The sequence below is a fragment of the Podarcis raffonei genome, chromosome 17 (genome assembly GCF_027172205.1).
Source record: "Podarcis raffonei isolate rPodRaf1 chromosome 17, rPodRaf1.pri, whole genome shotgun sequence".
Taxonomy (NCBI): Eukaryota; Metazoa; Chordata; class Lepidosauria; order Squamata; family Lacertidae; genus Podarcis; species Podarcis raffonei.
Window position 1 is genome coordinate 40,740,814 of NC_070618.1, and position 27,215 is coordinate 40,768,028.

The following is a 27,215-nucleotide window of genomic DNA, read 5'->3' on the forward strand; positions in this document are numbered from 1 at the left end:
ATGGCCCTTGTGGTCTCTTCCAACTCTATGATTCTATGATTCTATGAATTTGTTTTACAGGGAGAATGGAAGGTGTTGGCTATTTAAAGTGATCAACCATTCTGATTTGCTTACAGGGAGGTTAGATGATGTTGCATCAAATCCAGCAAGCACTTAGATCCTGCCTGCAGGCTTCCCACAGCCACTGTGCGGACCAGAATCCTGGACTAGATGGGCCATTGGCCTGATCCAGCTGGGCTCTTTTCATGTTCCTAATGGTACCCCACATGTCCCAGCACATTTTCCTGTCACTTTTATTACTGCAAAAAGTCTGATCTTTGGGGCAAACACAAGACCCTTAATCAAATCTAATTCTGCAACTTGCATTTGCCAGCAGGTGACAAAGGGCTCAGGCAGACTTCCTTTGGGGCTGCGTTTCTAGGCACAGGTCTGTGCTTTAAAGTTCCATGTCCAGGCGGTTTTTGTTTATTTGCTGTTTTTGTTTTACCCCGGTGCTTTCCCCTCAAAAACCTGCTCTTTATCGCTAAATCGGAACAACCGGCAGTTCACTGAAACCCCAAATAGGTGTTTGATCTCATTCAGCAGTAAAGAGCAGGATTTCCTGGGGAAAGCATGGGGGCGGCGGCGACGAAGACTAAAAAAGCACTCTGACACTGAGCTTGAAAGTGTAGACCTCTGCTTAGAAAGCACAGAGCAAAAAGTGAGTATGAATGAGCCCCGAATCCCATCAAAAATAGTGAAAGCCTTTAAGCGCCCCAAGAACATTTTTTTGTTCTTATTCTGTAACAATAAAACACATCACATAAAGTCAGAAATATGGAGATGGGGAGGGAAGATGGCCCCTTCCTTTGACTTCCCCAAGGGGCCCATTTGTAAGGCAGACCGAAAATATAATAAACAGAGCCTTAAGTTACAAAAGAAGCCCATGAGTTCTTGAAGTGGAAAGGAAGGGTGCTTCATCGAAGCTGATGTAGGGTCCTTTCCAGCCCTCCTGGGGCCCTGGATCAGGGAGAGGCCATCAGGCAGGCTGCTATGAGTCACCGTGGACTCTAGAAAACAGCTCTGGTCCTTTGATGGTGTGACTGACAGTCGTAATAGAAGTTGTGTTGTAAGAAATCTATTTACTTTTAGTAATTTGTATTACCTTTTGGTTTTACGTTTGTTGACTGTTTTTTCTTTTTAAAACTAATAAAGCAATTATTATTATTTTTTTAAAAATAGAAAACAGCTTTGGTCAAGAGTCAGTGAGACATGCCACTTCTCCCTACCCCTTGAAAAACAGATGCATTCATGCACATCATATGCTGCTTTTGAACCCCCCCCCCCCAATTTTCAAAAGCGTGTTGCTGTGCAGTGGGGTTGATGCTCAAGAATCACAGGTGCCACTGGACATAGAGGAATAACTGCACAGTTCTCTCTCGACCACAGTCCAGGGAAGCAGCACTGACCGCTGCAAAGACACAAGGTCACATCCTGCACCATCAGTGGGTGTGGGTTGCAGCACTGCGTCAGCAAAAGCATCCATGCAGGGGATTGCAAAGGCATTGCATTTCCTGAAATGTACATTCATAACATGTGTAACTTGAAAATAAGACAGGCAGCATTATAATGCCCTTATAGAGATCTAAGGAGCAGTTCCATTTTTAATTCTGTTTGTCTCTCCTGCTTCAGAAAGGATAGCAAAAAGAAGTGAAAGGTACAGCAAATGGCAAATAATCCACAGGGTTGGAAGAGAATTTTCTGCATATGAAAGGGTTTGGGGATTTTTAGTTTATGGGTGTGTGCAATGAGGTGGGGAGATATGATAAACATGATATGTGAAGGAAGGAAGCAGGCAGAGATAGAACGGTCCTTCTCCCATAATACTAGAAACTGATTTGGCAACAGATTTGGGAGGCATGAATGTAATCACTCCTCCATATAAGGCATTAACCAGCTTGTGGGATTTGGTGCCCAGAGGAAGTGGTGATGGCCACAAGCTTAGATGGCTTTCAAGGGAGATCAGACAACTCATGGAGGAAGGAGACTTGCTCTTACAAAAGGCTACTAGTCATGATGGCTACAGGCTGCCTCCTAGATCAAGGCAGCACGTCACTGACTACCAGTCTCTGGAGAAGAAACAGCAGAGAGAGGAGGGATTTCGCATTCGTGTCCTGCCTTGGGGTGAGAAGTAGGGAACTAGTCTGACCCAGCAGGGCTCTTCACCTGCTGTTATGTTCTTTTACTACTATGAATGATGGTGATGATGATTCTATCTCCTTTCCACAAAGGAGTTCAGATGGTACACATGGTTTTCCCGCTCCCCGTTTTATCTTCACAACAACCCTGTGAGGCAGGCTGGTAACTCACCCAAGGTCACCTAGCCAGTTTCATGACTGAGTGGGATTTGAACCCAGGTCCTAGTCCAACACCACACATTATATGGATGGAGACGGAGCATAACATGATGGGACGTAGCTAAAGGAGGAGTGGAGACAGCTCACTCAAGAGGCATCCCAAAGCCCTGACGGTCACTCGTGAGCCAGCCGTTGCTCCAGCTGAGATTTCAAGGGATGGCACCCCAAGCTCTCACGGATGAAGTCAGCAGAGGGCAGGAACTAGTGAGCCTGTTAGGGCTGAATGTGGGAAGCAGGTTGGAACCGCTAGACTTCTGCACTACCAAGTAGCCTAGAACAGCAGGTGCCTCCCATCCCCAGGTGGCCTATGAATTAGAATTCTTAGCATTAGCATTCATATACCTCACAAGGCAACTCAAGAGACTAATGAATTATTATTATTATTTTAAAAAACATAATGAAACACCATACAGTTTGTGAATATCTAAGTCAATTTACCTAAAAATAAAATAAAGCAGCAGCAGCATGGAAGCAATATTTGCAAAGCAGTTCAGCCATTAAAAACCTGCGGCACTGAGAGACTTTGTTTAAGAAAAGGTAGTTCAAATAAATGATGTTTTTCAAAACACACTTAAAAACATGTAATGTTGGAGGGACCAGCATCTCAGTGGCCTGAGGGCCACCAGAGAGAAACCTCCTTCTCCCTGGTGGCAGCAGCAACCCTCCAGGCAGGGGCATGGAAGGAATGCGGGGAGGGAACTCAACCAGTTCCCTGCAGGGCCTCTGTTGGTTGTCATGACAATCACTGGCAAAGCCCCTCAAATTGACAGGCATCTGGCTGCAAACTGACATTTTTGAAAACAGTCTGGAAGAAGAGGCCAATGAGCATGTTACAGAGAACATTTGTGTACATTGTATATGTCACATGTATATACTTGCATAGTTATACCAATATATTGTTGGTATGCGTCTTTCTCAAGAGAGAATGGAGTGTGTCTTTGGGGGTGAAGTCAAACCACTTTAGACACACATCACTCAGCACCGAAGTCACCTTCCCGGGGGTGCAAGCCTGGGCCGTGTGTCTGGAGGTTCTGGGCTGGCCAGACAACAAGACCCCCCCCCCTCAGTCTTGCTGCTGTGGGCCAAAGGAAAGCAGAGCATGACGTTTGGCACTTGCTTTGGCTGCAGGAGTGGCTGAGAGCAGGCATCCAAAGCACAATCCAACCACCTCATGGACTCCACTCTGGATTTGTGCAGGGTTTACTCCTTAGCATTTTATTACCCCAAAGATATCCCACAAGGCAGCAGAGGTCTAAGATGAGAGTTTTTCTTCTCCTAGATGGGCTTCCTTCTCAGGTGGATGAGCCCCACCAGCCCCTCACTTCCCTCTACAGCCTGGGCAGAAACCACCTTCTTGACTGGTGGACCCACGATCAGTCCTGTCTGCCCAAACTGCCAGAGCCTGTCTTCGGCTGCAGGGGGGGCGGGGTCCTTAACTGCTCCCAAATCTCACCACAGACATGAGCTCACCATGAACATGGTAGCTACCAGCCTTAAACAAACGGCTCCTCTCCTGGCCTCCATTTCCTGCATCTACAATATAGGGATGATACTATAAAGGTAAAGGTAAAGGGACCCCTGACCATTAGGTCCAGTCGTGGCCGACTCTGGGGTTGCGGCGCTCATCTCGCTTTATTGGCCGAGGGAGCCGGCGTACAGCTTCCGGGTCATGTGGCCAGCATGACTAAGCCGCTTCTGGCGAACCAGAGCAGCGCACAAAAACGCCGTTTACCTTCCTGCCGGAGTGGTACCTATTTATCTACTTGCGCTTTGACGTGCTTTCAAACTGCTAGGTTGGCAGGAGCTGGGACCGAGCAACGGGAGCTCACCCCATCGCGGGGATTCAAACCACTGACCTTCTGATCGGCAAGTCCTAGGCTCTGTGGTTTAACCCACAGTGCCACACATGTCCCAGGGATGATACTAGTCTTCCTTAAAAATAGTTGTTAAGCCTACTAAGTTGGTGGGTGTAAGGTGTTGTCAACCCCCTTAACATGTTGTATAGATGCAAAGTATCTCCTCATTATTAATGATAACTATGATGTAAGACCAGAGTAGGGTGAGAGGATGAGAATTGCGAAAATATGCAGTATGGCCTGAGGCACGACACACATCACTCAGCTTCTGCCCCACCCATTCAACAGTCAGTGTGTGGGCCCATTCTCCTCCTCCTCATTCCTGACCTTCACCTTTTGGTTCCCATTCTGTTCCCCTTATGTCACAGCTCCTCCCTGACTCCTGATGCCCTGAGGGGGTTTTGCAAGAGAGAAATGGGGGCAAACCAGGCAGGAGACAGAAGCCCTGGAGGGATGGGGAGTGAGGAAGCAGGAGGGAGCTGATGATGCTCCATCGCCAGGGGCCTTCCCTGCCTATCTCACTTTCCCAATAACTTTTACTCATTCTTAAACACTGCAAATCAAACATAAACAAAAACACTGCCTAATTTCCTGCTGGTGATGAATGGAAAATCTCACTTTCCCTTTTCATTCAGCCATTTCTTTGACCACAGCCTTCCTCCTGACCTTTCTCTCCTCAAACCACGGAGGCACACAGGATAGAAATAGAACACAGGTGGCTCTTTTTCCAAACCCAATCTACTTTGGCCCATTAGATCCCACAGACATGCTGGAAAATTTGTGACTAGTAGATACCTACAATCCAAAGAACCGGCCGGTGAGTTTGAATTCCAGCCAAGAGGACAGATCTTCCTCCCCTCACACAAGCTGGACTGCAAACAGTCTGTTTTCTTTGTTCCTTGAGCAGAACATTCTGTGCCATCACCCACTTCACCCAGTTGGAAGCACCCCAAGCTCAAGGCAGGATGGAGTGCACCTTAGGCTGTGTCATCTGTGTAGTCCATGAATGAAGAGGTTGTTCTTGTAACCCTTGTAACCTCACTTCTGTCAGTGAGGGAACCGCTAGAAGGCCCTCGGAGCAAGATCTCAGTGTCTGCTGCCCAATCTCTTAAAACCATGAAACTAGAACATTGGGGACCTTCACACTTCTCATGCACCCTTCACTCTTGCAAATTAATTCCACACTCTTTTTTATTTTTGGTGCAAACAGTGGTTATTGCTAGGTTTGCACTGCAGCTTGAGAACCACGCTTAACCTCCATGTTGTAGTTTTGAACAAACCACAGTTAGGAAAAACCCAGCAATGCTACCCATGGGTAGCTCTGAAAATGGAAGGGAGAGTTGGAAGCAGGAGTAGTACCAATGCCCTCAGGGTGATCTCACTTTCCCAGCTGTGGTTAGAAGACTGGGCAGCATCCATACTGAGCCTCCGTGTTTTCAGCAGAAATGTCTGCATATTGAAGGAGAACTCTTGCCAAGTTCATTTGCCCAGGCCTGCCCGTTCAGTTTCCTACAACCAGATCTTCTAGTCCTGGTCTTGGACTACAACTGGAAGGTTTGCACCCAACTTTGGAGCCAAGATAGGAAGCATGACCCCAAAATCCCCACACTCTAATGGAGCAACATTCAGGGCTCTTTATTTGCTGAGTTGTACTTCTGAGCAATGGTGAAGAAAAGACCTAGGATCCCCTTTCCTGAGTCATACACCAGCGTGCAATTGTATGAGCCACCCGGTGACCTTCTGCATGGTCCTTGAGCTCAGCACCAGAAGTGGGGGAACACGAAAGTCAGTAGCAGCAACATGTGCTGTAGAGGAACTTAGTCTTGTGCCATCACTGAGGCCAAACCAAGGTCAGGGATAGCTATGCAAGCACCACTTTTTCATATTATTTCTACAGCAATTAGCATCCTGCACTTTCAGGTTCCAACAGGATTCCCAAGGCGTCTTACAAAACAATGCAAAGTCCTTTTAATTTCACATATCAAAACATTATTGGGGAGGTTATACACAATCACATTTCCATTATCATTTACAGCTGCAAATGTTTCAGGTGATCACACCGCTTCATTTCTATTTGGTGCATGCCCCGTCACTTCCTGCTAAAATCCTGTCACCTTTTTATACCATAAAAATGCCGGTTTATTTTTTGTCCCACTTTTGCTGCACTAAGAGGGCGCCTCCAAACAGCAATAACACAGTAACATTGGAGAACATCATAGGACAAATAACAGAGCGGAATGATGTGCAGTCATAAAGCCATCCATCATTAATGCACTAATATTGAGTCAATTACGTGTTGCAGACTATACCTGCAATAAACACACACACACACACACACACACACACACACACACACACACACATGATAGCCATGTTCAAATATATGAAATATATAAAAGGATGTCACATAGCGGAGGGAGAAAGGTTGCTTTCTGCTGCTCCAGAGAAGCGGACACGGAGCAATGGATCCAAACTACAAGAAAGAAGATTCCACCTAAACATTAGGAAGAACTTCCTGACAGTAAGAGCTGTTTGACAGTGGAATTTGCTGCCAAGGAGTGTGGTGGAGTCTCCTTCTTTGGAGGTCTTTAAGCAGAGGCTTGACAACCATATGTCAGGAGTGCACTGATGGTGTTTCCTGCTTGGCAGGGGGTTGGACTCGATGGCCCTTGTGGTCTCTTCCAGCTCTAGGATTCTATGATTCTACATGGGGGAGAGAGAGAGTGTGTGTCCTGGCTTCCCCCAAAGAATGCTGGGAACTGAAGTTTGTTAAGGGTCCTGAGAGTTGTTAGGAGACCCCCCACGAGGCTACAATTTCCAGCACCCTCCACAAACTACAGTTCCCAGCATTCTTTGGGGAAGCCACGATTGCTAAAGTGGTATAAGAGGGATTCAAAGGTAAGTGTAGCTGTGAGCTCAGCTAACTTGAAAAGACATGCTTGTGAGGTTCTATGAATGGCACAGAAGTTGCACACACATTCCAGCTTGATCAGGGATAGTCTTGGGGCTCATCCTGAGAGACAGCAGAAGAGGAGTAGCAGAGGTGAGGAGACGTCATGGGGTGGTTTGGAAATGAACTTAGCTGCCAGTGTGACCTTTGGCCCTGAAGAAAGCTAGGAGCTCAAAGGAGGTGGAAGTTTTTGTGTTTGCATAGAACTATTTTCACAGGGCTCTTCAACACTCTTCTGCACTTTCCAGAAACATCTTAAGACTTATTATTGCTGATAATAATATTTAGTAGTCACTCTTCCCACAAGTGACCTAAAGCAACTTACAAACACAATATAAACTCTAAAACTAATTGCAAAAAACCCAATGAAAACCTTAAAGAACCCCACAACTATACAATTAAAAGACATAACTCAGAGAGCCTGCCCCACTAAAGGAGGCCACAAGGACTTGAGATTCTTAAGGGCCTGGCAACTAAAAATAAAGGTTGTAGCAGGCAAGCCTCCCTGGGGAAAGCACTCCACAAGCAAGGAACACCCTGAAAAAGCCCTTTTGCATGTTGCCAAACTTGCATCTGGAGCTCCTGGCTTGTTTCCGTGCAAAAGCTCATCTTGTAGCCAAGTTATTTTCCAAACTACCCCATTTCTGTTCTGACCAGTTTTCCCAACTGGGTGAATGGGTGTCTCCTTTTATTGTGTTTCAGTTCACCTGCAGTTATTTTCTCTGCTGTTTTTGCTATACTATGTACATCGCCTTGAGACATATATGCGAAAGGCAGTTAATTAAGAGGAGGAGGAGGAGGAGGAGGAGGAGGAGGAGGAGGAGGAGGAGGCAGCAGCAAACAGAGCTTTCAGAGTCTCCAAGAGGTGCAGAAAGCTGCCTCGCTCCCTTATGAATTGCTTCCTGCAATCTCCTGTCATCGGAATGCTTATTTTACCAAAAGAGAAGTTTTGTGAAACTCAGAAGCTTGCCCAGACTTAAAAATCACAGACTGATTCGTTCAGTAAGAAATGCCATCTGCATGGCATTGGTTAGAGCCTGGTGCTGATAATTCAAGTTTGCAGGTTTGATCCTTGCATGGGACAGCAGCATATTCCTGCTAATTCAAGGGGTTGGACTCTGTAATTAGATGATCCTCAGGGTCCCTTTCAACTCTACAGTTCTATGATTCTATCTCACTTATTCAGTATGCCAATTTCTGTGACACGAAGGTAGTTACCAACACACTGTAAACTGGAAGAACAAAGGAGGAAATTTCAGTGATCAAATCGAGAAGGAAAGAGTCTGGTCCAGAGTACAAGAGTAAGACTCTGGGAGCTCCAGAAGGATGTGTGTCTTAGAAGCCAGCCGTCGAAACAACCACCATCACTTTCTTTCAATTAACCGAGTAATCCCAAACTTCCGCTCACCCTTTTTGGGGGGTGGGGGCTGCAGCGGCTCCCTCCCGCCTTCCTCGTCTCTCCCTTGAGAAAGATTCTTGAGGCAAGAGGCGCTCCACCCTGGCATGGCTCGCTCAAAACCACAGGCTGCCGCCGCTGTCACGCCCATTTGGCAGCCCAGACAGGAAAGGCAGGGGGAGGAGAGGCGAGGGAAAGTGGGGCGAGCTTTAAAGACCAGCCCGAAAGCCCAGGAGCTGCAGGCTGAACGGGCAGCGCACGCCTAGAGAGCAGCGGCAGAGAGCAAGGTGAGTGAAGGTCCCAGGCAGAAAGACCCTCAGCCCCCAGGCCTGGGGAGGAGGGAAGCCGAAGCCCGACTGCGGATTCCCAAGGCGCCCTCTTCTGCCGGCCCCGGTTCCTCCCAGCAGTTTCCTACGCTGGCACAGGAATCTCAGGCGCTTGACTGCCCTTCCTGCTAAGGCTCCCCCCTTTCAAGCCACTGCCCCAGCCCGGGTGGGGTGTCCCCCCAGGGAGAGGAATCCACTGCACAGCTTGGGTGGCACCCACCCAGGGTGGAGGGAGCTGCCCCTGGGGTCCTTCCCGCCTGTCCCCATGCCAAGTGATCCTTCTCTCCTCCATCCCTTATTTCAGATCCTGCCCAACCCACAAAACTGGGACACAAAGAGCTATGTTCAGCCAGGGTTAGAGAACTCCCTTGCAGGTACTACTCTGTGGATGATGTTCCCACCCCGTTTTCTGAAGGTCCCTCTCCTGAAACAACTCTCTCTCTCTCTCTCTCTCTCTCGCTCTCGCTCTCGCTCTCTCTGTGCCTTCCAGGTCACGACTGAGTCACTTCTCTCCTTGGGTTAAAAATGGACACCTCTAAAGTGTGTGGGTTCCTGACGGCCAGCTTCCTCCTTCTGGTTCTGCTGGGGGATCCAACTGCAGCCTGCTCCTGTGCCCCCCGGCACCCCCAATCCGCATACTGCTATGCTGATGTTGGTGAGTCTCTGGACGCTGCTGAAGTCCACGCACTGCCCTCCTCTGGGCACTGTCTGACTTCCCCTGCCCTTTGGGGCACAGCTTCCCCTTTGACTCCTGCATTGGGGGGGGGGAGGCTCATGCTCAGGCATTGAATGTGGCCCTCGTCAGCCCTCTGGACTCTTCCCAGAACCACACCCCTCATTTGTCCTGCTCCACGTATTCCTCACATGTTTTTGCCTGGCTATTCTGTGTCCTTAAACAGTCGTGATGCCTCTTGCTTGCCTGGCTAGAAGTGTGCATGTGTAGATGTGGCAGGAATGCAACCTGCTGTAAAAAGGCAAGCCCCGCCCCCTTTTACCTCTAGCCCCTCCTACCACTAGGTCATGCAGCCCCCAAGAAGGCTGTCCATGAGGGAATGTGGTCGTCTGCCTCTGTCCTAGATGTTTGACATTGGAACAGATTCCCACAAGAGGTGGTGGACTCTCCTTCCTGGGAGGTTTTTAAGCAGAGGTGGGCTGGTCATCTGCCATGTATGATTTAGTTGAGTTTCCTGCATTGCAGGGGACTGGACTAGATGACCCTCGGAGTCCCTTCCAGCTCTATAATTCTATGATTCCATGATTCTGTGAATTCTATCCATCACTCCCATAAACTGAAATTCACCACTGTGCCCCAGGGTTGCAAATAGCCACTTGCCTGGTAGACCTAATACAAAGGTATTTTTATAAAAGGGAAGACAATTGTTCTCTAACATGTCTCAGGCTACATTAGGCTGTAGACAGGCCACAAACTATATAGGTGCATAAACAGGCTAGTAACTAAGTTGCCAAATCTACACATTCCCCCCTTCCTGTACCAACAGCCTGTGTGTTCGTATCCAGTCATTTAAAGGGTTTGATGGCATACCAATGCCACTTGAGTAGTCAGACTTCAGGAGCGTGATTTGAAGTCACTAGCAATGCTTTCACTCTGGATTACTTCCCTGTGGTGAGTGCTTATACCCAGAAGAACCGCCCGTCATCTCAGCATGCCTAGGGCAATGGGATTGAAGGGGGCTTCCAGACTCTCATTCTTTTCAGATGGGAGACTTGCAAATTCTGGTTGCACAGTTGTAGTTGAAAGTTTGTAGTAAGGAAAGTGAGGAGGAAATGCACTGGAAAGCGCAGAACCACCTCACTTTGGTGCATTGTCATCTAACATCCTCACAGAAGCCTCTGAATAATTGCTCATTAAATAGCCAGTGTCATCTAAACTCCCTGCAAACAAATCAGGACACAGAGTCAATAAACAGGTTATCTGGAAGCGCCCCAAGATGGTGATGAGGATGTTGAAGATGAGGATTCTAGCAGGGCTCTTGGGTCTTCCTCATCTTCACCTACCTCACCTGGATAAGTTTGGCAATTGAACCTTCCCCCAACAATTCATCTCCATCCCAGAAAAAGCTTCACATGCGAAATTTCTGCAAACCAGGCAGTTGTTAGAAGTGCAGGAACCCAAACACCACACAAACCAAAGGTTGGCAGTGCAAATGGAAACTTGGTCATATATCATGGTATGCTGATGTTTTATCCCCTCTAAACGCTCCTGGAACTGTTTCAATACTTGTGCTTGCTAACACCCCCTTAAAAGTGCTTCAGAAGCGTTTTTAAGTCCTGCAATAGTGCGCACTTGATAATAAGTAAATATGCCCTGCACTGCCCCCTGCTGGCAGTATACAATCGATACGTATTCCCTTATGTACCTCAGCTACAGTCAGTATAGAATCCGGCAATTAATTTCGCCCCCCAGAACTGTCACCAGGAAACTTTGACCCTGTCACTGAAATAAATTAGGCAAATGGGCATGTTTAGCTGGTAGGCTAGAGTCTGATTTCAAAAATGTGCCTCTTTCTTTTCTTGTCTCTTTTTAAAAAAGATTTTTAACATAAAATGATTCTGGGCTGTTTTATTTTATTACACATTCTAAATTTGGAGTGGGATGCAATGCCCCACCATTACAAATCTTCCATCTGCACAAGCACTTCAGCCAGATGGAATGACGCCCCCTCTTGTCCCTCCCACCTGCTTTTCTGCACTTCTCCCAGCCTCCCCGCCCAAAGCCAGTTCCAAGGAGACGTGGGGAGCTCTTTGTGCAAGCAGAAGTCCTTGCACAGGGCTTCCTCTGAAGGGGCTCCTTAGGTGTTTCACCCTTTGAATTTTTAAGATTTCTGTTCTTCCCTTGAATGAAAGAAAGTGGTTGGGATTGAAAGAGGCTCAGGACTCATATAACACTGAGGTGGGGAGCAGGAGGGCAATTGCAGACAGATATCACCAGTGTGACTGAATACAACAGAACTTATTTGGTTTACATGTTCTAAACCCTGATCTCAGCTGTTACCAATATATTATTATGCCACTAGTAACAAAAATTGCAATCATAGGTCTTTTATCAAGTCAGACCAGTGCTTTTTTCAGGGGGTCCTCAAGGGGACACAGTGCCAGCACCTCTTTTATTGTTGTTAAAAAGTGTGACACTTACTGTAACAACTTCATGGTGAGTGCCAGCACCTATTTTTCTAGAAAAAGGCACTGAGTCAGACTATTTGTCAACCTTGCCTAGTATTGTCTACTCTGATTGGCAGCAATTTTCCAGGGAGGGTTTTCCCCATCACCTGCTCCCTGATCCTTTTAAACTGGAGGCACCAGAGACTGACTTTGGGACCTCCTGCATGCAAACATAGGAAGCTGCCTTATACCAAGTCAGAGTACTGCACTATCTAGCTCACACTGACTGGCAGCAGCTCTCTGGGGTTTCAGAGACAGGACATTCCCAGCCCTACCTGGAGATGCTGGGGATTGAACCGGGAACCTTCTGCATGCAGAGCAGATGCCTCCAAGGACCTAATCAGAGGAGAGCACTAGCTATGCCCATCACAAAGTGGTAGTACTGTAATTTGAGTCCTCTTTGGTTGCAGACTCACAACACAGCACAGAGAAAGCAGCTTCCCTGGCTGGACTAGGGGGAGAAACTCAGAGTGGGATTTCCACTTGCAGTCCAATCAAAACACACACACACACACACACACACACACACTCCCTCCTCCTGCTCAGTTTCCTCCAAAAGCCTGCTTGGAGGGAGATTATGGGAGAGCCTACAAAGAGGATTACATCTCACTTTGCATTTCCTAGCAGATCTATGACAAAAATGTGAATGATCTACAGCCGAGTGTTAAAATGCAAGTGGTGTTTCAACAACTCCAGTACATGAACATAGCTGCAGGAAAATCTGTCCAGTGGCTTTTTAGGAACTCTGAAAAGCGTCACCAGGATCCCGCCCCCAAAACTACTGAAGACTTCCTTGTTCCAGCAAGCTTTTTTTTTTTTATAATTTGGTTTTAATGGCTGAATTTGCCCCCTTCTTCATTGAGCCTTTGTATTGCTGTTTGTAATGCAGTTTATTGTTGTAAGCTGCTCAGAGTGGCACATTTTGCACTGAAAGAGCAGAATCTAAATGTCTACATAAAAAAAAAACCAGGTGGTCACAGCCCGCTCTCCACTTTTTGTATTCAGGGGCTTTTGATATCAGATGGCCAGCAGAGTCAGAGGTGAGATGATGGGAGGTAGTCCGTATGGAGGGCATCACTGACTTAACTCCAAGGGGAGGCATCCCTGTTAGAAGCTGGACTTCAAAACTCTGACCCTTACAAGAGAAAGAGGGTGTAGTTTTATGGGGAAATCGAGTGTGAGGAAGGGGAGCCTGTGGTGTCCTCCATATGTGGTCAGGCTCCAAAGCCCATCCACCTCAGCCAGCAGAGCCAAGACTTAGGGGAGATGGTAGTTGTAGTGCAGCAACACCTGAGGGCCAATGGTTCCCTGCTGCAGGCCTTGTGAGAAGAGCAGGTCTGGCTGTAACTCTGAGGCTGCAGAGCAGACAAATCGCAGAAGAAACCGTAGCCGAGGTGACAAGATTCCCAAGCGTCCTGCACCATCCCTCCTTAGGGTATAGCATAATGGGAGAGAGGCGTATGAAAGTCAAGGTCAAAAGCCAGGAGAGCTGGGGAGAATGGAAGAAAAGCTGTGATGCAATACCGTTTTTTCCTCTGCAGTGATCCGGGGTAAATTTGTGGGAGTCAGCAAGCAGCAGGTGAACATCTCCATAGGGGAACCAGTGTGGTGGATGCGACACGAGATCAGAACCACCAAGGTGAGCTTCTCCCGCTACTATAATGTAACCCAGAGACTCGCCAGTGGGATCCCCTAAAGCCGCCCTTATGCTGGTGGGCAAGACAAGCTGGTGGAGATCCCATTCCACAGCCAGTGAGCCTGCTTGGATCTACGCAGCAACAAAATGCAGCAGCCAAGTGTTCCTCATCCTCAGTAGCTCCTTCCCTCTTCCCTGAAGATGCTGCGTTTGCTGAGCCTACAAACTTCCCATGCAAAGTGAACACTTTGCCTCTCTTCCTTGCAAGTTTTTGCAGAGAGATGCAGCTATCCAGGCTCTGCACTGCCACCCAGTACGCATTCTCAGAACAGCTGGTTCCCCCCCTTTCCTTTCCTTTGTTTTCATCCTCACCTCCCACTCCCTGCAACACCCTCTAGACGGGAAGGGGGGCTGCAAGGTGCCCTTGAGCTCTGAGGATGCTTGTCTGGCAGGAAACCAGCCTGCAGCACAAAGGCAAAATGTACATTGCTAAGGATGCTTTTGCCTCTGGCCCCACCACTAGTGGCGTGCAGCCCTCAGGTTCCCTGCCTCTGAAGGTTTTCTGCACCCCGAGGCCTCCGCAACACACTGACAGGTACTCCCTTGAGCTCACATGAGGTGGCAAAAGATTGAGCCTTCTCAGCAGTAGACCCTTCTTCAGCATGAAGGTGATGATGATGATGATCATCATCATCAGTTAAATTTATGGGGCTTGAACAATCATGAATGCAAGACATGTGCTCCCCCTGAGCTACAACCTCTTCCCCACTTCTGTAAGAGCTGGGAAGAGTCCTGTCCCTGCACCTGTCCCTCTATTGGCCCCTTCCTGGTCACTGACCCACCTCCCCCCCCCTGCACAGGTGTACAAGGGCCCTGAGGAGATGCAAGATGTCCGTTTCCTCCACACTCCTGCCATGGAAAGCCTCTGCGGCTATGAACACAAGGGTCCTCTCAAAGGAGAAGAATATGTCATTGCAGGTATGGTGCACCGTCTTTTTGCCAGGGAGCACTTGGGGCAAATTGAAACTCACAAATAACCCTGAGTGAAAGAAGGCGGGCCTATGCGCCCTCTGCTCACAGTCATTTGAGGGCAGCATGTCACCGAGGCCTAGATATGTGGGGAGTGGCTATGGTACCCTTTGCACATGCCCTTTGCACATGCTCAGAGGCACCCCCTGCCAAACTGCACAAGAAAGGATAGACAGCTCTAGGGCCCTTCCAGGATCAGGGCCAGCCCCATCACAGGAACAAAAACCTTTGGCAGCAGGTTTGAAGTTCCCACTGAGAAGGAGCAAATTGTCACTTGCATGCTGTTTTACAGGAGCAGGCACCAATGAATTTTCTCTCTCAGGTGTCTAAATGTCTTGAACCACCACGAGTGAGAGAATAGGGAAATACAGGGGTGAAGAGGCTGTGATGGCCACCAAGTCGGATGGCTTTAAAGGAGAATTACACAAACTCATGGAGAATAAAGTCATTAGTGGCTACTAACCAGGATGGCTACGGTCAGACCACTGGCAGAAGAAGAAGAAGAGTTTGATATCCCGCCTTTCACTCCCTTTAAGGAGTCTCAAAGCGGCTAACATTCTCCTTTCCCTTCCTCCCCCACAACAAACACTCTGTGGGGTGAGTGGGGCTGAGAGACTTCAAAGAAGTGTGACTGGCCCAAGGTCACCCAGCAGCTGCAAGTGGAGGAGCGGAGACGCGAACCCGGTTCCCCAGATTACGAGACTACCGCTCTTAACCACTACACCACACTGGCAGGCCTCTGAATCACAGTTCCAGGAAAGTGCAGGAGGGGAGAAGTCTCTTCTGCTCAGCTGCAGCTGCTGCTGCCTGGTTTGCATCTGGTTGGCCACTGTGAGAACAGGATGCTAGACTAGATGGGCCTGATCCTGCAGGGCTCCACTTATGTTCTTGGAAAGTGCCAACCAGTGTAAGGGTTTGGCGATATCCTGGATGGTTTTGTTCTTCAGTTGCTTTGACACCCATCTGAATCTTCTCCTCTTTCTGGACCAGCCACAACCAGCCCAGGGCCTTCATGACATCCAGGACTGTGTCCCTCACAAAGCTTCCCTCTTAGAAGAGAGGAAGAACAAGTCAGCCTCATGCAAGACCTCCTTGGGAGCGCTGGGTTCTGGACATGAGTACACAAAAACGGGTTTGGGGAGGTTTTTCAATGGAAGGCTATGAAATTACAAGATTTCAGGAGGAAGTTACGGAGAATCACCAATCAGAAACAAAGCAGTCTTGAAAACCTTTCCAGGTGCAAATCATATTGAAATCCTGTGTAACCTCCCTGATACCATCATGAGCACAAACCACCATGAATGCCCCACAAAAAGGGCATCCAGAGTAGCCCTTATACTGTAGATTTTGAACATTTTAATCCCAGCTTTTGTCAGAGAGCTCAGGCCTGATCTAGACCAACAGCTTAATTCAGGGGTGCCCAAACTTTTTCCAAAGATGGCCAGATTTGATGAAGTGAACAGGCGTGAGGGCCGACCAAAGTTGTTGCGCTTTTTTTTAGGATTGAAGTTGTTGAGCTAGGATTTAACCCCAAACTTGATGAGCTTTTTAAAGGATTTTACCCGAAGGACATATATTGCCACGGGGCCCGGATTAAATCGACCGGTGGGCCAGATTAGGCCCCCAAAACAGACTTTGGACATGCACTCCTATGTGGACAGCACCTCTTCAGAATACAGGAGTGGGATTGGTCAACTGAATGCTCTCCCATGGAGGCAGGTGGGATAGTTGCTGCACAAAGGATGCCAGCATCTCATGGATAGTTTTAGGGCAGGCCAGAATGCCTCCTCCCGCCAACAGCCAATTTTTCTATGTGCAGTCAGTGAGTTGTTCTTTTAAATGGATGAGTAATCAAGAATGTGAGCACCCCTACAGTCAAAGATGACACCGCCCAGGAATAGTTTTAGCTCACAGTGAGCGCTTGTCTAGGCTGGCCTCAAAGCCTCTTGTAACAAAAGAATGTGAACAATATGTTTTCACCTCTAGTGGCCAAAACCCCCCCAAAATAAATAAACACAGCATGTCTTTTTGAAAGGGCAGCTTAATAACGGAGTAGATTGCCTAGGAAACTAGTGAAATCTCTTTTCTTCCCAGGGATACTTTAGCTATGGGTCATGATTCCAAAGAAACACAAGAAAACACATAATGTCGTTTGGGGCATGAAATTCAACTGACTGAGAATATCAGCTTTCATTTAATTAAGAAGAAGCAGTGGCAGCAGGTTTCTAGCCCTTGTGTTTTTAAAGATCTGTTATGACAGCGGAAATCTCAAAAAGCAGAGGGGGTGCTGAATGAGATGCTCAAAGGGGTTCAGTACCTCACATGGCTTTCTAAGCTGAGCCATGACTACCAAAGTCAGAATAAATCAGGCAAAACTAAACAAATGATGCAAAAAAATGACTCAAACAAAATGGTCTCATATGAATTATGTACTCAGGTCACACAATTCAATTTTGGGGGAGCATGGAATTTGCATTTGTCCAGGAAAAGATTTTTTTATTACACACATACACACCGAAGGGCAGATTATGCACAACCCTGCTTATGGTTGCAAAGATGCGCGCCGTTATTGATAAACCTTCAAACCTCTCATCAGGTTACAATTTTAGTTATGAAAGCAAGGTCTGGGGGTGACAAGGCCTTGTCAGCAAGTCCTCTATATTCTCTTCCTCCATATTTACACTTAACTTTTCTCTCTTACCTGTTTTTTCACCTCCCAACAGGCATGCTGGAAGGTGACCGTGCCATGATCACGGCCTGCTCCTTCATCGAGCCATGGTCTCAGCTGTCCTTTGCACAGAAGCGAGGCCTGAGTTCAGACTACAGCAAGGGCTGCAACTGCACAGTAAGTACCTGGCCCCCAGCAGACCCTTTCCGAGGGACCCCAGGGACAGGAGGGCATATGCTTGCAGATGGGGCAGGCCCTCCAGGAGAAAGCATGCACCCTCTGAAGAGCTCTGTCTAGCTCAAAAGCCAATGTCATTGGCAGCAAAGGGTCTAATGAAAGACGTGCTTCCTTATCTGTTATACGTATGGGCTGCCATACGTCTGGGATTACAAAGGCAGAATTGATGTCGGGGGGCGTTTCTGAAAGGTGGCGCTTTGTCCTGGGGTGTCCTGGTTTTGGACCCTAATTTGGAGCCTATTTGGACCCTAATTTATTTTTTAACAGGAACCATATTTTAAACTGAGCAAGGATTGAGGGGTCAGCAGCACTGACTCCACCCATTCACCCTCTCTGACATGACTCAGGGCTCCCTCCTTCATCCCCTTTTCTCCAGTGTGGAGAGCAAGGGAGTCTTTGGCAAAACTCTCCCCCATTTGATCTCCCTGAGTGGAAGAAAATGACTGTGAATTGTTGGGAACTATGGGCTTCCCCATGGGAAAGCCCTGTGGGGCCAGAGTGAGTCCTCAGGTCGCTGGTGGCTGGTCCTCACGATTAGGGCAAGGCAGAGCTAGCACATCACCAGCATGTGATGGCTGGGTTGCAATGGAACTGGTAGGGCAAAAGGCAGGGAGACCAACAGTAGGTGGCGCCAGAGCCAATGACAGGCACAGAGACCCCCAACAGGATGTTAAATTTTATATTTCATTAACAATCAAAGAAGAATGGATGGAGGCAGCATCCAGATCTTCATTTTTCCAAAATGTAAGTAAAAAGCCAGGCAAGTGGGGGCTGGCTGAGGGCAGAATGAGGTTGGTGGAGCAGTGCCCCATTTGCCCTCCTGCAGGACCGGCTCACCCATGAGGCAAGGTGAGGTCACTGCCTCAGGCAAGACGATTCACAGAGGAAGAAGATCCAGATATGGATCTTAGCCCACCTCACTTGTTCCTGATGTAGATCTCCCCCTCCCCCTTCTTCCCTGGTGGGGAGGGGGTGCCATTTTCTGGCTCACCTCAGGTGCTAAAATGTCTTGGGCTGGTCTTGCTTCCACTGGTCAACAGAGGTGGGGGATGGGATGTTGCTATGATGCGTGAGGGGGACCTGTCCACTCATGTTTCTGTGTGTCACTCTTCCTTCAAAAAAAGGTTGTGCCTTGCAATTCCATGCCGTGCTCCATCACTTCCGACAACCAGTGCCTGTGGACAGATGGGATCATGTCCAGGATATGGGATGGCTTCCAGGCCAAACGCTTGGCTTGCCTGCCCCGGGGCGAAAGCACTGGCCTCTGCACTTGGCAGTCGCTGAGCACTCAAGGGCCGGGCTCCCTTCGCAAAGTTCTCCTCAGGCAGTGATCTCTTTGTGGACCCTTCCCTTCCTTTCTCTGAATTGTTTCTTTTAAAAATAAACATCAGTTCCAAACCACCTTCTCTGCCCCTGCCTATTCTTCCTTGTTCGTTCTTTGCCTGGAAAATCTGAAGTTTCTGTTAAGAGCAAGCCTCTAGTTCTTTTTCTGGAAGAAAAACCAGAAGAGCCAAAACGTTTTCTGCAAAAGGCGTAGAGCCAGGAGAAGTTGTAGATGTTGTTCTTCAGTGGTCAGGGAGAGAATCTTCTTCAAAATGAGCCGTAGAGCCCTTCCCACCTTGACATTTTCTGCAGGCCCTTCCAGATGACCTGTTTATTGAGCCTCCAGCCTCATTTGTTTGCAGGGAGATGAGCTGACCCTGGCTATTGAAGGAGTTGTTTGGGAGGAGGTTATGTGATGTTGCACCAAAGCAAACATTATACCACTTTTCAGTGCATTTCCCTGTCATTTCTTCAGGCAAAAAGCCCAGTATTTGGGGAGAGTAGGCTTGTCATGCAAGATCTCCCCATCAACCATAACTGCAGAACCTGAATTGGCCATCATGTGTTTGAATCCCACTAGAAGATAGTGACAGTCTGGAACTGCCCTCTGACTCCTGGCCCTTCCCCATAAACCTGAAATGCTGCCCCCTGCCAAAGCATCTGCTTTCAATATTAATCATTAGCCCCATGTAGCTTCCAAGCTGTTCAAATGCGGCTCCTAATGCTGGAGAGGTAGCTAAGGGGCTTGCCCTTGTCCCTCCTCCATCTCCAGCCATGCAGTGAACTCAAGAGAACCTCGGAGGAGGAGGAAACAAAGGCAATAAGGCCACTCTGCAGGGTCTTCCCTGCAGACTGTGGCTCAGCTTGAAGAGGAAGGAATGGAGCAACTGCTTACAGCAATGGACTGTTTGGAGGTGTCCCCCCCCCCAGCACCACCACTGTGCCTAACAATTATACTAGGTGTTGAAAGACGAGTTTAAAATAAAAACTCCCTGTCTGCAGCTCTGTAGTTCATTGTTTTAAAGGCAAGGAGGAAACAGAAGGAAAGGGCGATTGGGAAGGGGGAGGGTTGCTAGATGATGATACAGATGCTAAGGAAAGAGGAATGACTGAAGCAAAGCAAAGCAAGAAAGAAGAGAAGCTTTTGGTGTTCAGAGGTGTGTACTACCTCTGACTGTGTGAGTAGCACAAAGCCATTGTGGCTAGCAGTTATGACCCTAGTTCCAGTAACAGCAAATGCAAACCATGGGTTGGGAAACCCCAGTCCAAGCCCTTATTCAAAGTCCTAGCTGCAGTCTCTTGATCAGCAAGGTGTGTCCATGGGAATACCATATAAGGAAGCATGTGACATATTTTGAATCTGAAAGCTGTGGGATCTCACCCCATGTCATTTAAATCCAGTGCACAATAAGAGCCAGCCAACATTTAAGCCCATGACAGCCCCATTTGAAAATGGCAATGGGCCAAAACCATCAAAATGAACGTCAATAGGGACAAATGTCAGATTCTGCACTTAGGCAGGAAGAACCAGATGCACAAATATAAGATGGGGGACACCTGGCTTACTAACAGTACATGTGAAAAGGACCTAGGGGTCCTAGTAGACCACATGCTTAACATGAGTCAACAGGGTGATGCAGCAGCAAAAGAAGCTAATGCTATTCTTGGCTGCATCAACAGAAATATAGTGTCCAGATCAAGGGAAGTCATAGTACGACTCACTTCTGTCTTGGTCAGACAACACCTGGAGTCCAGTGTCCAATTCTGGCACAATTTAAGAAGGATATTGACAAGCTGAAATGTGTGCAGAGGAGGGCAACCAAGATGAACCAGGGTCTGGAAACTAAGCCTTATGAGGAGTGCTTGAAGGAGCTGGGTACGTTTAGCCTAGAACGAGGAGACTGAGAGGAGATATGATAGACATCTTCAAATATCTTAAGGGCTGTCACATGGAGGAGGGAGCAAGCTTGTTTTCTCCTGCTCTGGAAGGTAGGACTCGAACCAATGGCTTCAAGTTACAAGAAATGAGATTCCAACTAAACATTAGGAAGAACAGTAAGAGCTGTTTGGCAGTGGAATGGTCTCCCCTCTGGGGGTTGTGGACTGTCCTTCCCTGGAGATTTTAAAGCAGAAGTTGGGTGGCCATCTGTCATGGATGCTTTAGTTGAGATTACGGCATTGCAAGGGGATGGACTAGATGACCCTCAGGATCCCTTCCAACTCTACAAATCTATTATTCAAGCCTCTCTGATCACTGATCTAGCACAAAAAAGGAAGAAGAAATATGGTATCTCTAGCCCTCCCACCACACTCCAGCCCAACTTACCATCTCCTTGTGATTGGGGTAGAAGGTCTGGTCAATGAGTGGGAATTCTTCCGGTCCAAGTTTGCGAAAGAGGCGAACCATCTGGGCAAACTGTCAGGAGGACACCACAGGTAAGAGACAGAACAAGAAAGAGACCTTCTAAATCTGTTCTCGGCTCGCTTCTGTTCTAACTCTCCCATTTGCCTCTATTGCTTCCTTGAACCCCTTTTCCCCTCTGGGAGCTGCTGCTGCCTTCACAGGCAGACATTCGAAACTCCACTTGGTGCAGGATGCCGCTGCCCAGCCACCACCAGAAGTCCCCTTTGGGCACAGCAGCACCAGCTGCCCATCAGCTGCAAGCCAAAATCAAAGTGGTGGTCATTACCATAGCCTTCCTTCTTATGACCTTCTGCTCTGTTTCCCTTCTATTTATGAAGCAAGAACATGAGAACATAAGAAGAAGCCTGCTGGGTCAGGCCAAGAGGTCCTCTCCCATCCTGCTCCCACAGTGGCCAACCAGGCCACTGCCTGTGCATTGCGCCCATGGCATCCCAATAGCTGCTCCATGGCTGAGGCAGGCTGCCATATCCTTGCCTGGATCTGGTGAGCTTACAGCAACGTAAGAAGAGCCCTGCAGGATTAGGTGCCTCTAGTCCAACATCCAGTTCCCACAGCAACCAACCAGAAGCCCATGGGAATCCTGCAAGCATAAGCGGAGCAGAACAGCACTCTCCTCACAGGTTCTCCACCCACTGGGATTTAGAGGCCTAGCTCCTCCAATACTGGAGGCAATATAGCCCTCATGCCTAGTAGCCACGCCTTGTCCTCCAAGAATGGTGTCATCTATGCTCTAGAACAGCCTCTCTGCTTGAATCCTGCCAAGCCTGTTGCCCACAATTTAGTTAACACTTCTCCTGTTTATCCAAGGCTTTTAACTGGTTTTCACTGGCCATTCAAGTTTTAGTGTCTCAGCTTTATGTCAATTTCTTTTTAATTTAGTGATGGTTCCATGGGAAGAGAATGAGCAAATGAGCCCTGTGTACGCATGATACCTGTAAAGTACATTCAAAACACATCCAGTCCCTCCAGGAATCCTGGGCTTCTTCATTCATTAAGGGTTTTGGATAATTATAATTCTCTAAGGGGTAAACAACAGTGCCCACAATTCTGTGAGGGGAAGAGTATGCTTTAAAGATAGAGTGTGTACACACCCCTAGTCCTTCAACTTGTGGGTATGCCAATAAACACTCCACTCGTTGTCACCACCTAGTCCAAAGCCTACAGTCACAGTCCTTGCCCCAAACATCGGCTCCCCCCACTCACCACCCAGGGCTTGTCGCAAAAGTTGTACACAGAATGCAGGGAGTTGACGCTGGGCACTCCTGCATACTGCAGTCCTATCACGATGCCACGGTGGTCTCCTCCACGGGCCATGCTGAAGGCGTGCTGACGGACCAGCACAAAGTCTGGCTTCAGGCTCCTAGAAGAAGAAGAAGAAGCGTGATAATGAAGAACAAGGGTGGCCAGGAAAACCACTCTCCCCCCCCCCCATCCTTGCTCATAAGGCCTGCTTCCTAGAGACACCAGGATCCCAGAATCTCGGCTCCCAGGTCTGTAATCTCTAATCTGCTGCATCTCAAAGATGAGACCAGGTGTTCTCTTGGACCATGTGCTTGCTTTCCTTTGACCACTGAAGGAGCCACAGATTCTTTTCCAGGGCTAAATCAACCAGAATGCATCTGCTGAGTCCATACATTGGTGTTGTCTGGTACAATGGGTAGCTCAGATTCTCTTTTATCGTACAGCCCTCCTATCTCCTTTCTGTGGGATGTAATCCACTGGAGCAGTCAAGTACAACATTACTTGTTTTGCTAGAGTGCACATGCAGGGGATGTTGGTCCAGCCAGTCAAACCTCCTGTTACACCTGGCTGGAGCATCCTTCCTTTGCATGTGACCAGTAGGGGGCGTGACCTTTCCAGACCTGGTAAAAGGCCAAGTCACGTAGCTACCTCCCTCCCCTCTTTTTCGTCCTGTCTGCTTCCTGCTTCACCTGGACTGCACTGCTGCTCTCAGCCACCAGTCCCTGGGTTATCTCCCATATGGGGTAAACCTATTTGTACTTATTTGTAACCTCAAGCCGTAAGCCTGCCTTCAAGGATCACACTGTGCTCTGCCTGATCCTGAGTAAACTTATTTTTGTTATTTATGAATAAAGACTGTGGTGTCATTATTCTTTTAGGAGGGATAAAGGGGGTCTTACCAGGAATAAAAGAACTTAAGAGATTCTAACGAATCTGCAACCAGCTACCTGTTGTGTAAAGGGGGAATGCACTCTGCTATCGCGAGTTACCGTATTTTTCGTCCTATAGGGCGCACCGGCCCATAGGACGCACCTCGTTTTTTTGGGGGGGAAATGAATAAAAAAAATATATCCCCCCCCAGCTGCGGCTGCCACCCCAAGCCTTGCGCACACCTGCCCGAAGCACGGGGCACCCTCCGGAGGGCTCCGCATGCTTTGGGCTGCAGGCTGCCGCCCCAAGTCTTGCGCGCCCGGCGGGACCTCCCGCCGGACGCGCAAGGCTTGCGGACACTCGCCCAAAGCACGGGGAGCCCTCCGGGGGGCTCCCCGTGCTTCGGGCGACAGGCTGCCGCCCCAAGCCTCGCGTGCCCGTCGGGACCTCCCGCCGGGCGCGCAAGGCTTGCAGACACTCGCCCAAAGCACGGGGAGCCCTCTGGAGGGCTCCCCGTGCTTCGGGCGACAGGCTGCCACCCCAAGCCTCGCGTGCCCATCGGGACCTCCCGCCGGGCGCGCAAGGCTTGCGGACACTCGCCCAAAGCACGGGGAGCCCTCCGGAGGGCTCTGCGTGCTTCGGGCGGCAGGCTGCCGCCCCAAGCCTCGCGCGCCCGTCGGGACCTCCCGCCGGGCGTGCAAGGCTTGCGGACAATCGCAGGGGCTGCAGGCTGCTGTCCGCAAGCCTTGTGAGCCCGCGGGAACTCCCGCCGGGCTTGCAAGGCTTGCGGATAGCTTCCTGAAGCCTGGAGAGTGAGAGGGGTCGGTGCGCACCGATGCCTCTCGCTCTCCAGGCTTCAGCGAAAGCCTGCATTCGCCCCCTAGGACGCACACACATTTCCCCTTCATTTTTGGAGGGGAAAAGGTGCGTCCTATGGGGCGAAAAATACGGTAGGAAGGATAATATTAATCAATATATCCTCTCCTGTTACCCACAACATTTCCACAAAGGGTTATTGGCCCCAGTGTTGCGTATTTTTGAAGGATTGCAAAGGATTGAGATCCTAAGCTGAAGAGTAATTTTCTTTGTCTATTTCCTGGTAAGAACATGGTCTATTGCTCCATTGTGTGAGGGAATTAAGCACACCTCCTTCCCTTGGAGCTCACAGTACCTAAGACAGTAAAGAGCTGTTTTTACTTTTGAGATTTTTGAGATTTTAATTTTGAAATTTTGACAAATTTTTGAAATTTTGAATATTTTTGAAATTTTTGATTTTTAAGATGGCTAGTGTGGTTTTTGATGAAGATGCAGGGCCAAGAATGCCTAAGCTGAATGAGCATAATTTTGTTCACTGGAAGCAACATTTGATAGTACTCCTAGAATCAAGAGATTTTGGATGCTATTGAAAGTCCTAAGCGTAGTGGCTCGAGTGAAGAGGACTTAGCAAAAAATAGATTATGGAAGCTACAAAATAGCAAAGCCAAGACTATTATTTTTGATGGACTTAAAGATGAACAGTTATCACAGGTTAACTACAGAGATGATGCGTCTCAAATTTTAAATGATTTAGAGCGCATGTATGTGTGGGATGTGAAACACAAGAGCAGTCAAGTACAACATTCCTAGAGTGAACATGTTTACACATGGGGAGGGATGTTTATCCAGCCAGCAGGTAAACTTCCTGTTTCCTTTTGGGCTGGGACAGACTTCCTCTGCATGTGACTAGAGGTGGGTGTGGCCTCACCTGTGCAGGTAATGACAAAAGCACAGGGCAGGGCAGCCATCTCTCTCTTTCACCACATGCATCGAAGAAACAACATCTACTGAGCCAAAGATGCCCTCTTGGCTTCCAGCCAAGAGAGGACAAAGGGACTGTCTTCTTATAAGATAGATTCCAAGTGTGTGTTACTTCATTAAGCTAAGTCTGCCTTCTGGGATCCGATTGTGAACAGAATGTGAGTAAACTCTTTTTATACTTTTGTAAAAGACTGTGTCGTCTCTTATATATTATGAGGAAATAAGGGGAAATACCAGAACAGTTATTATAGAGGCTTTAGCGAGCCTGAGCAAATGTAGCCGCTGCAAATTTTAAAGAAGGGAATGTTACTCTGCTGAAATTGTGGAACTTGTTAACACAAGTTGGATAAGGATATAATCAGACAATATATCCTCTCCTGCATCCCTGAACATTCCCACAGTATGGAGATACCATGAAACCATAAAGCAGAATTATAAAAGCATATAAATGAGTTTACTGCTATAGTACAAAAGATTCAACTCACGGAAAGTCCACTCAGTGAAGATATGAAGACTTCTTTCTTCCTACATCATTAGGATCCAAATTTGATGTATTTGCTTGATTATAAAGAAGGTTTAACTTTTAAAGATCTGACTGCATATTTGAGACAGGAATGCAAAACAAGAGCAGAGCCTCCAGTCCAAAATGTGAGGAGTAAAGACACTAATTATGCGTCTAGACAGTTTACAAAGGCCAAAGACACACCCAAGAAGGTTGTGTGCTTTAAGTGTAACAAAGAGGGCCACATTGCAAGGAACTGTAAGGATCCAAACAAGAAAAGGAAAAGAAGGGGAAATGTGAACACACCTTACTTTTGCAAGAAAAGAGTTTAACTGTTCAGAGACATGAAAATAAATCAAACAAATGGATTGTTGACTCTGGAGCTTCTTCACATTTTGGATATAAAAAGGACTATTTTACTGATATTAATGATATTGTTGAATCTCATATTGAAATTGCAGGTGGCATTGTTGTTAAACCTCAAGGTGCAGGTTCTGTAACTTTGAAATGTAATATAAACAATGAAGCAATGGATACTATTGTGGAAAGAGTTTTATATGTTCCACAACTGAGTTGTAATATGCTTAGTGTGTCCAGTTTGGACAGAAAGTGTTTTCAAATAACGTTTGGTAATGGAGAATGTAATGTGACTAAGAATGGTGAAGTGTTTGTTCAAGCCAAGCTAATAAATGGCATATATGAGGTTGATCTTTCAGAGAAGCAGTCTGCTAAGGTGGCACACTCAAACCATAAGCATGAGGCGGACCTGGAGCTGTGGCACAGAAGACTTGGACACAGAGACACCAACACCATTCTGGATCTACAGAAAAGAGCTTGCAAGGGGACTGCAGGTAACAAAGAGCAACACAACACCAACAAAATGTATAAGTTAAACTTTCATTTCCTCCTTGGACCAAGCAGAGAAGCAACAAAGTGCTTGACATAGTCTACAGTGACTTATGTGGACCTATGAATGTTCCTTCAATGGGGAAGAACAGGTACATACCAATATTTCTTGATGATTTTTCAAATTATTGTGCAGTGTTATTTCATCAAGGAAAAGAGTGAAATGCTGGAAATGTTCAAGGACTAACTTGCGATGGTGAAGAACAAATTCCAGAGAGCTCCAGCTATGCTAATGACTGACAATGGGGGTGAATATTGTTCAAATGACATGCAATCTCTCCTAGCGAAGGAAGGAATTGAGCATGTAACCACAATTCCTGATACCCCACAACAGAATTCCATAGCTGAGAGAAAGTTCAGGTCCATCATGGAGATGACAAGGTGCATGTTAAAGGATGCATCTCTACCCCATAAGTTGTGGGCAGACGCAGCATGCACTGCAGTGTATCTCCAGAACAGATTGCCAACAAAGGGAG

At 47.8% G+C, this 27,215-nt stretch overlaps 2 protein-coding genes across 4 annotated transcripts in view; one reads left to right on the plus strand and one right to left on the minus strand.

Moving 5' to 3' along the window:
- Nucleotides 1-27,215, minus strand: part of SYN1 (synapsin I) — a 114,151-nt gene that overhangs the window by 49,150 nt on the left and 37,786 nt on the right. For all 3 annotated transcript variants that reach the window (XM_053370362.1, XM_053370364.1, XM_053370363.1), the window contains exons 4-5: nt 22,626-22,782; nt 21,324-21,413 (exon numbers count right to left, since the gene is read on the minus strand). In XM_053370362.1, the coding sequence (XP_053226337.1) occupies nt 21,324-21,413; nt 22,626-22,782 (247 nt within the window). The remainder of the gene's footprint in view (nt 1-21,323; nt 21,414-22,625; nt 22,783-27,215) is intronic.
- TIMP1 (TIMP metallopeptidase inhibitor 1) lies at nt 8,749-19,075 on the plus strand. The gene is made up of 6 exons (XM_053370365.1): nt 8,749-8,885; nt 9,415-9,579; nt 13,646-13,743; nt 14,601-14,718; nt 17,493-17,614; nt 18,799-19,075. Exons 2-6 carry the CDS (start codon nt 9,450-9,452, stop codon nt 19,003-19,005), a joined length of 675 nt encoding a protein of 224 aa, XP_053226340.1. The 5' UTR covers nt 8,749-8,885; nt 9,415-9,449; the 3' UTR covers nt 19,006-19,075.

Coding starts and splice junctions, on each gene's coding strand:
- TIMP1 (XM_053370365.1), top strand. CDS start 9,450: ATGGACACCTCTAAAGTGTGTGGGTTCCTGACGGCCAGCTTCCTCCTT. Junction 14,719..17,492: donor AGAAGAATATGTCATTGCAG/GTATGGTGCACC, acceptor ACCTCCCAACAG/GCATGCTGGAAGGTGACCGT. Junction 17,615..18,798: donor GCAAGGGCTGCAACTGCACA/GTAAGTACCTGG, acceptor CTTCAAAAAAAG/GTTGTGCCTTGCAATTCCAT.